This window comes from Prunus dulcis, chromosome 1 (assembly GCF_902201215.1).
Source record: "Prunus dulcis chromosome 1, ALMONDv2, whole genome shotgun sequence".
NCBI classification, from domain to species: domain Eukaryota; kingdom Viridiplantae; phylum Streptophyta; class Magnoliopsida; order Rosales; family Rosaceae; genus Prunus; species Prunus dulcis.
The window spans coordinates 41,141,476-41,158,290 of NC_047650.1; the positions used below are offsets into that span (position 1 = coordinate 41,141,476).

The 16,815-nt window shown below is 36.3% G+C and overlaps 2 protein-coding genes and 1 pseudogene across 2 annotated transcripts; 2 read left to right on the forward strand and 1 right to left on the reverse strand.

The window, feature by feature from the left end:
• Nucleotides 1-4,595: 4,595 nt before the first annotated feature.
• Nucleotides 4,596-7,027, reverse strand: LOC117612850 (annotated as a pseudogene).
• An 831-nt stretch (nt 7,028-7,858) lies between these two features.
• LOC117612875 (12-oxophytodienoate reductase 2-like) lies at nt 7,859-11,684 on the forward strand. The gene is made up of 5 exons (XM_034341511.1): nt 7,859-8,031; nt 8,877-9,017; nt 9,139-9,269; nt 9,988-10,152; nt 10,951-11,684. Exons 1-5 carry the CDS (start codon nt 7,961-7,963, stop codon nt 11,541-11,543), a joined length of 1,101 nt encoding a protein of 366 aa, XP_034197402.1. The 5' UTR covers nt 7,859-7,960; the 3' UTR covers nt 11,544-11,684.
• Nucleotides 11,685-13,382: 1,698 nt separating this feature from the next.
• Nucleotides 13,383-16,794, forward strand: LOC117612870 (12-oxophytodienoate reductase 2-like). The gene is made up of 5 exons (XM_034341505.1): nt 13,383-13,565; nt 13,987-14,127; nt 14,249-14,379; nt 15,098-15,262; nt 16,061-16,794. The coding sequence occupies exons 1-5, from the start codon at nt 13,495-13,497 to the stop codon at nt 16,651-16,653; spliced, it is 1,101 nt and encodes a 366-aa protein (XP_034197396.1). The 5' UTR covers nt 13,383-13,494; the 3' UTR covers nt 16,654-16,794.
• The last annotated feature ends 21 nt before the right edge of the window (nt 16,795-16,815 follow it).

The window sequence follows — 16,815 nt, forward strand, 5'->3', positions numbered from 1 at the left end:
GTGTCAACACAAGTCCATTTAAAAAAAAATTTAAAAAAAACAGGGAATATAGCCATGTGGCTGTACTCTTTTTTTTAAAAAGAAAAGACCCTCTATCTTTTAATGTCACGTGTCAAAAATAAGTATAGCCGACAGGCTATAATCTTTTTTATTTAAATCGTAGTATAGCCGCACGGCAAGACTACTAATAAAAAAAATAAAAAATGACCCTCCTAGTTGCATTACTTTGTACCTTATAAATATTAATTTGCTAGTTTCAACATATCTAAAGTAGATATTAATCTTCCACTATATGATATTTTAATATAGTTTTTATAACATATGTTATTCTTATTCAATAATATGTGAGAATTATTTGTATAATACGTGAATTTTGTGTGTCTTACTGAAAATTTTGTAAAAATTACGTGTCTTGATGGGTATATTTTATATTATATATTTAACCCCATTCTTAGTACATTTTGGTTAATATTTTGAAAGAATTTTGATACTTTGAATTATATTTCCAGTATAAGACTTTCGAATTCCTCTGGAGCAAAACATAATCAAATAGACGAATTTTGGAGTAATTCCAGTTGGAGACGTTCGTGAGCCACTTAGCTTGATCGTATCAAAATTTCAAATTTTTCTACCAAGCAGTTATTTTTTGGCAATAAAATAAAGCAGCAGTGTGCGGTGCTGGAATAGTGACGTTTTGGGCTTTTATTGGTTTTTGGATCCCAAGATGGCCTCGGATGGGTTTGTGGCCTTCTGGAGAAGTGTTTGGAATGTTTTTATATTTAAAACAAGCTATTTTACAATACGACTATTGTATGTTTGCTTTTCAAAAAACGTGAGACGTGTATAGAACATGAATGTATTATTGAAAAATACGTACGTACATATATATATATATATTATTTTTCTAAATTATTATCACTATATAAATTCTTTAACCCAATTTAATTAATAAAATCCCCTTTTACATTGTTAGGTAGTTATATAACGAATGCTCCCACCATCTCCCTCTGCTTCTTTATCGTATTTCTTCATATTTCTTCTTTCAATGATATTTCTTTCTGGGTTTTTACTGGTTTGTAAAAGTAACTTGATTGCTCCCTTTTTTTTCTTTTTTGGGTTATCTGTCTTTTTTGTATTTTTGTTTTTCTGTTGTAATTTTTTGTTTCTCACAATTTAATCTGATTCATGTATTCAAAAGGAAGGCTATGAATTCTTAATATGCCAAAACCCACTATCTAGTTTTAAAAGTGACAGGACCCATCCCGAAATTTCTCGTAAACTGGAGCGGACCCCGTCTTTGTTACCGACATCACCCCGATGCCGGGCCCACATACTAAAAACTGAGACTCTACCAAAATTTTGGCAGAATCTCCCCTGTAAATTGAGCAAACCCAACAAAAATTTAACCTGCACAAAACACATAATAAGATCTCAACCAGCATTATGCTTTCAACATACAACAAAACAAACTAGATGGCATCTGGCTTCACAAGTAAAATCTAACATGGGCAATAACAGAGCATCTACTGAATTTAGTTTACATGAACAGTGAGTAGAAGGAAATTGCTCAAAGCCTAATCTACTGATGTAAACGATTCAGCCTTCGACACTGCTTGCAACCTTCTTGGAGCGACTATTGGCTGGGGGGCGCAAAACAGAAAATGTGTGAGTGGACAAAAACAAGATTTACATTTAAAACAACATAGTAACCCCATCGTGTAAAAATAATGCTCACAAACATACTTCATTGAAAACTCTTTTAAAACCACCAATCACTCCATCCATAAACCTCATGCCCACAATTTTACTGCTCCTACCAACCCACTGTATAGACTCTAATTTCTTCACACTCACAACTATGTATATAAATATATAAATATAACTATACAATATACTCATCACACTACCTAGGTACTAGGGAAACAATCCAGCCGGGGGATCGTTTGACTAGCCGTAGGATTTTCAGGTGCTATCCTGCGTCTAGGGATGAGCGGTCCAACCGGGTGAAGAAACTCCATACCTCACACACCGGAACATCCAACGCCATGTGTAGCTCCAATACTAAGTCCTACGCGCGCAGACTAGATCATCACACACCGGAACATCCAACGCCATGTGTGATGATCCTAAGCAATATACATAATCTTCCCATACGCCGGAAATTCCAACGCCGTGTGTGGGAAGTGTCTCACATGCTGGAACATCCAACGCCACGTGTGGGAAGCCTAGTAACTGGGGGAGGTACTTACATAGTGTAATCATACAAATTCTCTCAACAATCCCTCATACTCAAGTTCTTTCACAAACTCACCTCAACAACCCAAGTACCCCACCTATAGACAATATATAAAGAACTTCCCCAAAATCCATACAAACATACTCTCTATACTCAAATATGTCAAATCCACAATATATTGCCAAAACGCTATACAAACATCAAATTCAACATTTGAATATAATATATTCAATATACCATTTAAAACATTATGCATAAATCTTTCATCAATAAAATCATACGTATGATTGAAAACAAAGTCCACACACAAGTATTCTCACGCTGCCTGACCACGAGAGGGTTCCCGCCTACTGGGTACGAGCGGTCGGAGCACCTATTTCGAGATACAAATCATTAATTAATATAAAATTACTTCAAAACGAAAATCACAAATTAAATACTTAAATCCCGAATTCCCAGTACGTGTACGTAGAATGAGATATCCTATGGTCCTGTTACAGGTTTAGGAATCGCTCACGGTTGGACAGTTATCGCTAACCCACAAACTTTGAATTATTGAATCGGAACATCCGGGCTCCAATTCTCGATCCGCGAACTCCTACACATTTCTAAGAGTGCCTAGAACAACATACTTTAATTGGGAAACGATCCAACGGTCAGAACCTATCGAACCAGGATAACGCACGATATGCGAAAATCTGTTCGATAGTCAAACAATGTCCGAAATCATACGCACTCGTGACAACCTGAGGATCTCATCGGGACAAAATGCAGCTTCACCACCCTCTTCCACGAGCCACCACACTAGTTGGCAGGGCGTGGTTGTGCAGAGTAAATTCTGACGATGGAAAACTCCACACCCGAGCTCACCCTTCCTATCCTAGACACTACTCGAGGTAATGATCATTTCATTCAACTATGGGGAGGTCCAATTCGGACGGCAATTGGCCGGAATTTCACTTTGAAATCCGGCCAATACCTAGGTTTTCAAATCGGTTTCTAGACAACGAATTGATCCAAACCTATGCAACAGGCAGCTAGACCAAGGAAAAAGAGGAAGAAACCTCACCTTTTTCACCGAGTTTGGGAGGAGGAGACGACGGTGCAACGACGGCGAAATCTCCAATTGAACCAGTCGATATTGCCGGCGGGACCAGTGGCGAGCCCAGCCGTGGCCAGTTCTGGGAGAATCGAAGAGAAAGAGAGAGAGAGAGAGAGCTGATCGCACGAAATTTGATTTTTACTCTCCTCTTTGAATTATTTACAGTTTTGCCACTGAAAGTGTTTTGATCGCCAAAGCTTCGTTACATCTCCGATTCAAGCCTACCGCGTGTCTACAAATTCGTCTCAGTACAACCTACCCAAAAATACCAGTCGTGGTCCCAAAACCTTTCCGGATAAGAAAATGACCAATTTACCCCTACCCCAAGGGTAAATTGTAATTTCACTTTAAATAAATTAAAATAAAGAATTAAATTCGGAGTTGGGGTGTTACAAAAAGTTCTTGATAATTTTGATGATAATAATACAAAAATTCAAGAAGAACTATTGTGTTCAGTAGAATATCCATGTCATGTTTATGCAATCAGAGTTGAATTCATTGATTATTCGACTATGAACTATCATAATTTTCCAAATACTATTTGTAAAATTGGTAAGAAAATATATTGGACCAGAATGAATTCTCATTGATCGTGTCGTGGTGTATGTTTATATACAGGAAGCTATCTAGCTAGGAAAGAATATATACAGGAAGTCAAATAATATAACATTCCTATTCTATTATACAATCCCTAAACTATTGGATAATCTTGGATTCTCAACACTATTTAAGAACCCAATTTTTTTTAAAGGTAAACTTATTTGTGTTTAAGAGATCCAATTCTTTCTAAGAGCCCGGATTCTAATTCTTTTAAGATTTTGCATTTGGCAGATTTACCAGGCCTTACTTCCTTCGCTATCTGATTTTGCATTTGGCAATTCCCCATGTTCTAGGTTTTTTTTATATTGTTCTGTACTGGAATGACCCAACCAAGAAACAAAAGGAACTTAACAAACAACACTAGGTCCTCGCTGGCTTTGCATCTTAATTCTTAACCCTTTTCTCTGGCTTTTCACTGGATTAAAATCTACGACAATTGAAATGTCATATCAGCAACATATTTTAAATGCACACATTGAGACTTCCAAGAGTAACCTCATTTACTTTTATTCTACTTATTGGTCTACTGGCATTTAGTCTTCACTTTACTCGAGACTCTTGAGTGAGGATACCGCATACAGAACACTTGATACAGATATTAGTCTACGCAGAAACGTAATATACCAAACCTAATGAGAACTTTTATTCACCGTTTTTTTTCTTCGTATTTAATCATACACGCAATGCAAAAATAGTAACAATACACATTCAAGCAGATTAATACTGAATATAAATCTAAGTATGTGTTCAAGCTTCCATATAGGCTGCAGGAAACTTAAGAGGTGGTTTCTAGAAATGGATAATCAGTGTAACCAACAACCGGATCAGATATGTAGAACGTATCTCTGTTGTACTTATTTAGAGGAGCATTAAGCTCAAATCTTTTTGGCAAATCTGGATTAGCCAAGAACCAACGTCCATAGACAATAAGATCTGCATGGCCCTCAGCCACAGCATTGTTCCCATCTTCCCTGTCAAAACCACCAGCCGCAATGAAGGTGCCTTCGAAAGCTTCTCTCATGGGCAGAAGGCTGTCAGGGCTTTCAATTTTGTCTCACTGTCTTCATTCTTGGCTCAACCACATGGCAGTACTGGATCCCATATTTATTCAAGGATTTGGCCATATAAAGGCCTAATGCTTTCGGATCTGAATCCGCTGATTCCATATAGTCCGCAAATGGAGATAATCTAATTCCAACTTTATCTGCTCCTATCTCATTAACAACAGCTTCAACGATTTCCAGAGCAAACCGGCAACGATTCTCCAGCGATCCACCATATTCATCTGTTCGATCGTTCACTTGGTCTTTCATAAACTGATCAATCAGGTAGCCATGCGCCCCATGAATTTCAACCCCATCAAAGCCTATATATCAGAAAAGCATTTTCCATGTAGCCAAGATGTTACTAACTTAACATTATAAATCATATGATATTCTAAACAAATACAATTCAAGCATCAATCTGGCGTGATCTTCGTTATTAAGTACATTTGGCTGAGTAGTTATTTATGGTCCATTTTGATTTCTTGCAAATTTTGATTTATATTTAACTTAAAAGATAAGTTACCAGCTTCAATAGCATTCCTTGCAGCAAGTCTGAAATCATTGACAATTTGTGGAATCTCATCTGTCCTTAATCGCCTTGGAGGTGTGTATTGAGCAACGTCAACGCCATTAGCTAGTAGTTGGGGGGTAAGTGGCTTGTCGGTACAAGAGATTGGAGCCTGCCCATTTGGCTGGAAACCTGAAAACAAAGAGAGACACAGAATCACAATCTGAACACAATAGATTATATGTTCCTGAAAAATCAGCTTCCTAATGCTTCAATGGTCTAATTGCTCATAAGTATTTATATGATAGAAGTGAAGTCATAAAGGTGAATAACAGAAACGCACCGCTGTTTGAAACCCGCCCCGCATGCCAAATCTGACAGAAGAAAACACCGCCTTTTGCATGAACAGCGTCAACAATCGGTTTCCACGCTTCAACTTGCTCCCTTGTCCATAAACCAGGACAATCTGGGAACCTTCAGATATGAAAGAAATAGAGATGTCATCCAATATTGAAATGAAGAAAGTACACACTCAAATGTATGGTATTCAATTAAAACCAATGGTAAAAGAAACCGGAAAGCTTCTCTTCTCAAAATTACCCTTGAGCTGTGTCAGAAACTCCACTGGCTTCAGCTATGAGAAGACCCCCTTCAGATGTTCTCTGAGAATAATATAAGATGGCGTGCGGCTGTGGAACAGTGTTGTATGATCTCATTCTAGTCAATGGTGCTAAAACAACTCTGGAAAACACACAGAATAAAAATTATAGATACAGAGATGTATGTCCTTTATTTTTATTTTATTTTTATCAGATTCGTGTGTTTTACTTATGAAGATATAGTCAGAGTATCATCAACCTCAAGGATTCCCACAAGAATAATAAGAATAAATGATTATTCTGCACAGACAAGGAGAGCTAGGAATTTGACAACTACAAAAAACAGAAAGCAGGACAAGTATTTTTAGCAGTCATCAATTCACAACCCAAACTCGAAAAGAATGCAGCATTTTGATATGTACTCCTCCTTATGCAACTACTTGTTATTTTTTCTTTGGTTTTTAGAAAATTTTAACACACTAAGAACCAATTAGAAATTGACAATTGGCTAGTTTTCGATTTTTCTCTTCAAATAGGCTCTATAAACGTATTTGTATAGCATGTCATGTTAGAATGAACCTATTTGTGAAAAACCCTTAGAAAGACGCAAGAAGTGACTCAAATTCTTATTCTTGTTAGCCAACTGGGATTTTCCACAAATACCTGCTTCGAAAGTGGACTAAATCCCATTTTCAGCAGAACAGGCCATGCCATGGCTAAATTTGTGCACCAACAAAATGACCCAACATACAAATTTAGAAAAAATAGATAAAACAAAGCCAACATTCTTCAGCTTAATGCAATGTAGAAGAGATTTAAGTACCTATGAGAAAGGTTGAACTTCCCCATTTTGTGAGGGGTAAGGAGAGGAATTGTGGGAGGTTGAGCAGACATGTCAGCTATCAGAATTCACGTGGGTTTTACTCTTGTGTTTGGGTTTTGGTTTTTTTGGCTCTGGAAATGAATGGAAAGCCAATTGGGGATTTATACATTTTGGTAGCAACTAGAAATCCAATGACAACAATTGGAAGCTGGTGCAGTTTTTTAATGCAATGATTGAGACGTTTGATGACGTTTGCAATTGCGTGGTGCTTAATGGAAAAACAAAAACTGAACTAAAAGATATTCAAATACATCAGCACCCACGTAAAAACAAAGCGCACTAAAACATCTCCTCAAATCGATGTTGTTGCTCATTCTCGGGCTACGTTTGCAGTGACTTTGTTGTTGTGGTTCTTATTTTTGACTTCCCTTCTGTCTTCTAGAATGAATTGTGATGAAAGTATCAATTTCATCAATCTAGTTTTTGAGCTACTCACAATTAAGTATCAATTTCATCCAAATATATATCGTTCTCATCATTCATATCAATCGAACCTGAGAACTCCTCTAATTAAGTGAAGACAAATAACACTACTAAAAGTTAATTGATACCAAAAGAAAAAGTAATTAAAGGCTTATATGATTAAAATTTAATATTTATTAATCTAAAACTGCACCGAATTCATCTAAAGGGTATGTGCAAAACAATAGTCTATTAAAATGTAAATAATTAAAAATACCAAAATAAAAAATAAAAAATTCATGTTTAACAAAAATTTTTTTGTACATAATATAAATATAGAAGAAAAATCTTTACACGCCTGGGAAAACTAGTGATTTGTAACGCACCGCATCTTCCAGGGTAGTTGGAGGTTGTGGGGCCCATAATTTGGTATTATTGTTGTTGTTTAGTTCCAACGGGAAGTATAAAGAGCCAATTGGGTTTCAATTCATTCCAGAACAGAAAGCAATCAAAAACCAAAACACACAAAAGGTCATAGGCCAAATTGCAAGATCAAGACCATAGCAGAGGAGCTGAACTCTGACATGGCTGCTCAACCTCCCACAATCCCTCTCCTTACGCCTTACAAATTGGGAAAATTCAATCTTTCTCATAGGTACTTGCTTAATCTTTTCTACATTATGCATTGATTGGGAAAATTCACTTTCTCATAGAATTTTGGTTTCGTTTGTTTCATTTTTCTAAATTTGTATGTTGGGTCATTTTGTTAGTGCACTACTTAGCCATAGCTAACAACAAATATGTATGTTTAATTTAATTTAGATTAGCGGGTAGTTTTAGTTAGTTGGGTTGCTCGACATGTAGCTTTAGCGGATAGTTGGGTATCAAACTGCTGTATTTGGGCTAGTTACATATCATACTGCTGCATGTGGGCTTGTTAATTTGTTATATATCAAACTGCTGCATTCTTTCTGGGTTTGGATTGGATAGTGAATACGTAATATTTTGCAAATTCTGGGGCAGTTTCTGTTGATGTCTACAGTTGATAAAGTACTCTTTCCCTGGAGAAGAACTTGCATATCACGGAGATAGTACCTTTTTTTTCCAGAGAAGGACTTGAATTTTGGTTTCACTTGTTTCCTTTTTCTAAATTTGTATGTTGGGTCATTTTGTTAGTTAGTGCATTAGTTAGCCATAGCTAACAAGAAAATTGAAGTTGCTGCTTATGTTTAACCTAGTTTGGTTTACTGGGTATTTTGGTCATTGGGGTGGCTTGATAGTTATATAGCAAACTGCTGCATTCTTTGTGAGTTTGGGTAATGAATAGGAATTCTGGGGCTGTTTCTGCTGATGTCTAGAATTGATAAACTAGTTGTCTTGCTTTCACAATTGTGTAATTGTCAAATTCCCAGCTGCTTGCTCATGCCCTTTTCTCCTAACGACAACGTTCCTCAGCCTCGCGCTTGTATTTATAATCTAAAATGTCTGTGTGTTTTTCAGAGTTGTTTTAGCGCCATTGACTAGACAGAGATCATACCACAATGTTCCTCAAGCACATGCCATCTTATATTACTCTCAGAGAACATCCAATGGGGGTCTTCTCATAGCTGAAGCCACAGGAGTTTCTGACACAGCTCGAGGGTAATTTGAAGTAGAGAAGCTTTCAAATTCCGATGTTTGATTTTAAGTAACTAAGCTACATTTTAGGGTGCTTTCTTCATTTCAACGTTTGATGACATTTTTGTTTCTTTCGTATGCGCAGGTACCCAGATACTCCTGGTATATGGACAAAGGAGCAAGTGGAAGCATGGAAACCCATTGTTGATGCCGTTCATGCTAAAGATGGCGTCTTCTTCTGTCAGATTTGGCATGTGGGGAGGGTTTCAAATAGTGGTATGTTTCTGGCGTACACCTTATGACCTCACTATCGTAGAAGAACTTGTGAGCATAAGTGAAAAATTAGACCATTGAAGCATCATAACGCTGATTTACCTTTCATAATTCATTATGAAAACTCAATGTTTTCAGCAGGATTTTCTTTAGATGGAAGAAACTTGATATATCTAAATAACTCAGAATTTGATATATGTTTGAATTCATTATGAAATTCAATGTTTTCAGCATCAAATTTTTTATGGAAGAAGTTTAATACACTGAAATAACTAAGAATTCAGAAGTAGTATAGCATGTGCAAAGCTTCACAACAAGTGAGTGATTATGATTGATGATATCGTTGCTCAAATGGCGATCAAATTGTGACCTGTTAAGATCCGGACTTGGTGTTGATTGATGGAACCATTGTATGTTAAACCAACATGTAGAATAACATGAAAAATGGATATGCTTGATTGTCTGCAGACTATTTCCATGCACAATTGGTGTTTTTATTGATTGATCTGATCTACCTGGAAAAAAATAGGACTCTTTTTCTTAAATCATAAGTATCAGTGATGCTTCTCGACTTAAACTTTTAAATAATCTGCATTACTCCTACTTTTATTGCAATTTGAGACAACTGATTCCCTCTTTGTGTGAAAGAGTATGCTGCTGTGGCTGTGTTGTTTATTATCTTGAGACGTCAGATTGTGATTCTATCTTTCCTTGTTTACAGGTTATCAACCAAATGGGCAATCTCCAATCTCTTCTACTGACAAGCCAATACGATTAAATGGTATTGATGCCAGTGAATTCACACCTCCAAGGCGATTAAGGACCGATGAAATTCCACAAATTGTCAATGATTTTAGACTCGCTGCAAAGAATGCTATTGAAGCTGGTAATTTGTCTTTACGTTAAAATGAAATAGAATTTGTGAGCACTCAATTTGCTTCAGAGCTTGTGCAAAATGAACCATATTTTATCAGCTAAATGTAGTAAAGTAAAGGGAATAAACGTACTTGAATACATATATTACAAGTAGTCTTGCCATAATTATTCTATCTGCAGTTGTTATAGGGAGCAACTATAAGTAGTTTTATGCTAATGGCTTGAACTGAATTTGAACTCCCACATTAATATTATTTGTTATTCTTGACCTTCCACATCAACAATTTAGCTTTAGTGGTTTTGAGAGCCGACATAAGAAAAAGGGAGTAGCTTTTGCTTAATGAATAAAAGGATTGGTTCATATTTAGCTTTAGAATTTCATGATTGTTTGAATTTTGTGAACCATTAATTGGTGTTGTAATGCTCCCTTCTAACTGTAGGGAGGTCAAAAACAGTATTGTATTAAAGTCAGGAGCCATACAAGCAAAAGTTATCCAAGTTCTATTTTCAAAAAGTTGTATTAGAAGGATGGAATGAACAAGTCTTCTAGGCATATCCATTAATATTATTTTCGAAAAGTCATATGATATATCAGTTATCATCTTCTCCTTGTTTCTCTTCGTTTTGTCTTGAATGCATGAGGCCAAAGGGGTAGGGGATTCAAACTCTGGCCTTGAGTGTGGGGTAAAAAGCCCGCTACCACCGTAGCTACAAGCCCCTCCTCATCTTCTCATTGTTTCAATTGCATGGTAAATAACCATTATTTCTTTTGTCTTGTACGCTGAAATAATGTGTCTGCTATATACAGGCTTTGATGGAGTTGAAATTCATGGGGCCCATGGCTACCTTCTTGATCAGTTTTTGAAAGATCAAGTGAATGATCGAACAGACCAATATGGTGGATCTCTAGAGAATCGTTGTCGATTTCCTTTGGAAGTCGTTGAAGCTGTTGTTAAAGAGATAGGAGCAGATAAAGTTGGAATTAGACTATCTCCATTTGCTGACTATATGGACTCAGGGGATTCAAATCCAAATGCGTTAGGCCTTTATATGGCCAATTCCTTGAACAAATATGGGATTCTGTACTGCCACATGGTTGAGCCGAGAATGAAGACAGTTGGAGAGAAAAGTGAAAGCCCCCACAGTCTTCTACCCATGAGAAAGGCTTTCAATGGTACCTTCATTGCTGCTGGTGGTTTTGACAGGGAAGATGGGAACAAAGCTGTGGCAGAGGGCCGTGCAGATCTCATCGCATATGGACGTTGGTTTTTGGCTAATCCAGATTTGCCAAAAAGATTTGAGCTCAATGCTCCTCTAAACAAGTACAATAGAGACACATTCTACATATCTGATCCGGTTATTGATTACACGGATTACCCATTTCTTGAAACCACTGCTTAAGTTTCCTCCGGCCTACGGACGCTTGAAGCCTTGAACACTCTCTACTTGTAGGCTTTGTTGTTACTTTTCTTTCACCATAGCATGTAGTTTATAGGAAACAAAGTGAATAAAAGTTCAAGGGAAAGTGGCCTTGGCCAACCAGAGATAGTAACATTCTTATTTTAGCAGAACAGGCCATGCAAAAAATAGATAAAACAAAGCCAACATTCTTCAGCTTAATGCAATGTAGAAGAGATTTAGGGGGAATTTGGTATCCTATTCAAATAGAGAACTCAAAAACTTTGATTTTTCTTAAAACAAAGAGTTCTTAAATCTATTTTTAAGATTCAAAAACTTGTTTGATAAGCAACTTGAAAACTGTTTTCAAATCTTAAAAATTTAAGAACTTGTGGGATGTTAGAAAAAAATTGAAAAAACAGATATTTTTTGTTTTTAATAATTTGGGTGTTTTTTAGTTGTTCTCGAGTTTGAGTTTTTAAAAATAGGGTTACCAAACAGATTTTTTTTATTTTGGACTCAAATTCTATTTTTGAATTCAAATTAAATATCAAACAGGCCCTTAAGTACCTACGAGAAAGGTTGAATTTTCCCATTTTGTGAGGGGTAAGGAGAGGAAATGTGGGAGGTTGAGCCGACATGTCAGCTATCGGAATTCACCTGGGTTTTGCTCGTATGTGGGTTTTGGTTTTTTGGCTCTGGAAATGAATGGAAAGCCAATTGGGGATTTATACATTTTGGTAGCAACTCGAAATCCAAAGACAGCAGTTGGAAGCTGTGCCGTTTTTTAATGCAATGATTGAGACGTTTGATGACGTTTGCAATTGCGTGGTGCCTAATTTAAAAACAAAAGCTGAACTAAAAGATGTTCAAATACATCAGCGCCCATGTGAAAACAAAGCGCACTAAAACATCTTCTCAAATCGATGTTTTTGTTTGATCCCAAAAAAAAAAAAAAAACAATTCGATGTTGTCGCTCATTCTCGGGCTACGTTTGCAATGACTTTGTTATCGTGGTTCTCATTTTTGAACCCTTCTGTCTTCTAGAATGAGTTGTGACGAAATTATCAATTTAATTCATCTAGTTTTAAACCACTAGATAGTCACAACTAAGTATTAATTTCATCACAAATATTTACGGTTCTAGTCATTCATGTAATTCGAACTTAAGTGATCTTTTAATCAAGTGAAAACAAATAACAATAGACCAAAAATTAAGTGATCTTTTAATCAAGTGAAAACAAATAACAATAGACCAAAAATTAATTGATACCAAGAAAAGAAGTAGTTAAAAGCTTATATGATTATATTTTAATATTTATTAATCTAAAATTGCCTCGAATTCATCTAAAGGCACAAATGTGCAAAACATTAGTCTATTAAACCGTAAATAATTAAAAAAAAATTATAAACAACAAATATTTTTTGTACATAATAAAAGTATTTAAAAAAAATGAATAATGTTACTCTTACCACATTTATATACCATATTTCATACCATATTTTCATACCATATAATGTAGCAGATGAGACAGACAGCAACATGAATTCAATTTATTTAACATTTCTTTTCTTTTATGATTTATTAACACTTTAAAAAATACTGTTAATTAAAATTTCTTTATTAAAATACACTTTATTAATTTAATTGATGTGGTATAGAAATGTGAGATAAAAATATGTTTAAGTGTAGCATACTAAAAAAAAAAAATTTCTATTTAAACGTGGGCGGAGTAGTGATTTGTAACGTACCACATCTTCCAGGGAAGTTGGGGGGTGTGGGGCCCATAATTTGATATTATTGTTGTTGTTTATTTCCAACTGGACGTATAAAGACCCAATTGGGTTGCCTCAATTCATTACCAGAACAAAGAGCAATCAAAAACCAAAACACATAAAAGGTAAAAGGCCAAGCTGCAAGATCAAGTCCATAGTAGGGGATCTGAACTCTGACATGGCTGCTCAACCTCCCACAATCCCTCTCCTTACCCCTTACAAATTGGGAAAATTCAATCTTTCTCACAGGTACTTGCTTAATCTTTTCTACATTGCAATAAGCTGAAGAATGTTGCCTTTGTTTTATCTTTTTTGTCTAAATTTGTATGTTGGGTCATTTTGTTAGTTAGTGCATTAGTTAGCCATAGCTAACAAGAAAATTGAAGTTGCTGCTTATGTTTAACCTAATTTGGTTTACTGGGTATTTTGGTCATTGGGGTGGCTTGATAGTTATATAGCAAACTGCTGCATTCTTTGTGAGTTTGGGTAATGAATAGGAATTCTGGGGCTGTTTCTGCTGATGTCTAGAATTGATAAACTAGTTGTCTTGCTTTCACAATTGTGTAATTGTCAAATTCCCAGCTGCTTGCTCATGCCCTTTTCTCCTAACGACAACGTTCCTCAGCCTCGCGCTTGTATTTATAATCTAAAATGTCTGTGTGTTTTTCAGAGTTGTTTTAGCGCCATTGACTAGACAGAGATCATACCACAATGTTCCTCAAGCACATGCCATCTTATATTACTCTCAGAGAACATCCAATGGGGGTCTTCTCATAGCTGAAGCCACAGGAGTTTCTGACACAGCTCGAGGGTAATTTGAAGTAGAGAAGCTTTCAAATTCCGATGTTTGATTTTAAGTAACTAAGCTACATTTTAGGGTGCTTTCTTCATTTCAACGTTTGATGACATTTTTGTTTCTTTCGTATGCGCAGGTACCCAGATACTCCTGGTATATGGACAAAGGAGCAAGTGGAAGCATGGAAACCCATTGTTGATGCCGTTCATGCTAAAGATGGCGTCTTCTTCTGTCAGATTTGGCATGTGGGGAGGGTTTCAAATAGTGGTATGTTTCTGGCGTACACCTTATGACCTCACTATCGTAGAAGAACTTGTGAGCATAAGTGAAAAATTAGACCATTGAAGCATCATAACGCTGATTTACCTTTCATAATTCATTATGAAAACTCAATGTTTTCAGCAGGATTTTCTTTAGATGGAAGAAACTTGATATATCTAAATAACTCAGAATTTGATATATGTTTGAATTCATTATGAAATTCAATGTTTTCAGCATCAAATTTTTTATGGAAGAAGTTTAATACACTGAAATAACTAAGAATTCAGAAGTAGTATAGCATGTGCAAAGCTTCACAACAAGTGAGTGATTATGATTGATGATATCGTTGCTCAAATGGCGATCAAATTGTGACCTGTTAAGATCCGGACTTGGTGTTGATTGATGGAACCATTGTATGTTAAACCAACATGTAGAATAACATGAAAAATGGATATGCTTGATTGTCTGCAGACTATTTCCATGCACAATTGGTGTTTTTATTGATTGATCTGATCTACCTGGAAAAAAATAGGACTCTTTTTGTTAAATCATAAGTATCAGTGATGCTTCTCGACTTAAACTTTTAAATAATCTGCATTACTCCTACTTTTATTGCAATTTGAGACAACTGATTCCCTCTTTGTGTGAAAGAGTATGCTGCTGTGGCTGTGTTGTTTATTATCTTGAGACGTCAGATTGTGATTCTATCTTTCCTTGTTTACAGGTTATCAACCAAATGGGCAATCTCCAATCTCTTCTACTGACAAGCCAATACGATTAAATGGTATTGATGCCAGTGAATTCACACCTCCAAGGCGATTAAGGACCGATGAAATTCCACAAATTGTCAATGATTTTAGACTCGCTGCAAAGAATGCTATTGAAGCTGGTAATTTGTCTTTACGTTAAAATGAAATAGAATTTGTGAGCACTCAATTTGCTTCAGAGCTTGTGCAAAATGAACCATATTTTATCAGCTAAATGTAGTAAAGTAAAGGGAATAAACGTACTTGAATACATATATTACAAGTAGTCTTGCCATAATTATTCTATCTGCAGTTGTTATAGGGAGCAACTATAAGTAGTTTTATGCTAATGGCTTGAACTGAATTTGAACTCCCACATTAATATTATTTGTTATTCTTGACCTTCCACATCAACAATTTAGCTTTAGTGGTTTTGAGAGCCGACATAAGAAAAAGGGAGTAGCTTTTGCTTAATGAATAAAAGGATTGGTTCATATTTAGCTTTAGAATTTCATGATTGTTTGAATTTTGTGAACCATTAATTGGTGTTGTAATGCTCCCTTCTAACTGTAGGGAGGTCAAAAACAGTATTGTATTAAAGTCAGGAGCCATACAAGCAAAAGTTATCCAAGTTCTATTTTCAAAAAGTTGTATTAGAAGGATGGAATGAACAAGTCTTCTAGGCATATCCATTAATATTATTTTCGAAAAGTCATATGATATATCAGTTATCATCTTCTCCTTGTTTCTCTTCGTTTTGTCTTGAATGCATGAGGCCAAAGGGGTAGGGGATTCAAACTCTGGCCTTGAGTGTGGGGTAAAAAGCCCGCTACCACCGTAGCTACAAGCCCCTCCTCATCTTCTCATTGTTTCAATTGCATGGTAAATAACCATTATTTCTTTTGTCTTGTACGCTGAAATAATGTGTCTGCTATATACAGGCTTTGATGGAGTTGAAATTCATGGGGCCCATGGCTACCTTCTTGATCAGTTTTTGAAAGATCAAGTGAATGATCGAACAGACCAATATGGTGGATCTCTAGAGAATCGTTGTCGATTTCCTTTGGAAGTCGTTGAAGCTGTTGTTAAAGAGATAGGAGCAGATAAAGTTGGAATTAGACTATCTCCATTTGCTGACTATATGGACTCAGGGGATTCAAATCCAAATGCGTTAGGCCTTTATATGGCCAATTCCTTGAACAAATATGGGATTCTGTACTGCCACATGGTTGAGCCGAGAATGAAGACAGTTGGAGAGAAAAGTGAAAGCCCCCACAGTCTTCTACCCATGAGAAAGGCTTTCAATGGTACCTTCATTGCTGCTGGTGGTTTTGACAGGGAAGATGGGAACAAAGCTGTGGCAGAGGGCCGTGCAGATCTCATCGCATATGGACGTTGGTTTTTGGCTAATCCAGATTTGCCAAAAAGATTTGAGCTCAATGCTCCTCTAAACAAGTACAATAGAGACACATTCTACATATCTGATCCGGTTATTGATTACACGGATTACCCATTTCTTGAAACCACTGCTTAAGTTTCCTCCGGCCTACGGACGCTTGAAGCCTTGAACACTCTCTACTTGTAGGCTTTGTTGTTACTTTTCTTTCACCATAGCATGTAGTTTATAGGAAACAAAGTGAATAAAAGTTCAAGGGAAAGTGGCCTTGGCCAACCAGAGATAGTAACATTCTTATTT

Bases quoted from the DNA above. Each gene is read 5' to 3' on its own strand.
- LOC117612875 (XM_034341511.1), top strand. From the start codon at position 7,961: ATGGCTGCTCAACCTCCCACAATCCCTCTCCTTACGCCTTACAAATTG. The intron at 8,032-8,876 runs GTACTTGCTTAA...TGTGTTTTTCAG, and splicing joins AAATTCAATCTTTCTCATAG to AGTTGTTTTAGCGCCATTGA. The intron at 10,153-10,950 runs GTAATTTGTCTT...TGCTATATACAG, and splicing joins AAAGAATGCTATTGAAGCTG to GCTTTGATGGAGTTGAAATT.
- LOC117612870 (XM_034341505.1), top strand. From the start codon at position 13,495: ATGGCTGCTCAACCTCCCACAATCCCTCTCCTTACCCCTTACAAATTG. The intron at 14,128-14,248 runs GTAATTTGAAGT...TCGTATGCGCAG, and splicing joins GTTTCTGACACAGCTCGAGG to GTACCCAGATACTCCTGGTA. The intron at 14,380-15,097 runs GTATGTTTCTGG...CCTTGTTTACAG, and splicing joins GGGGAGGGTTTCAAATAGTG to GTTATCAACCAAATGGGCAA.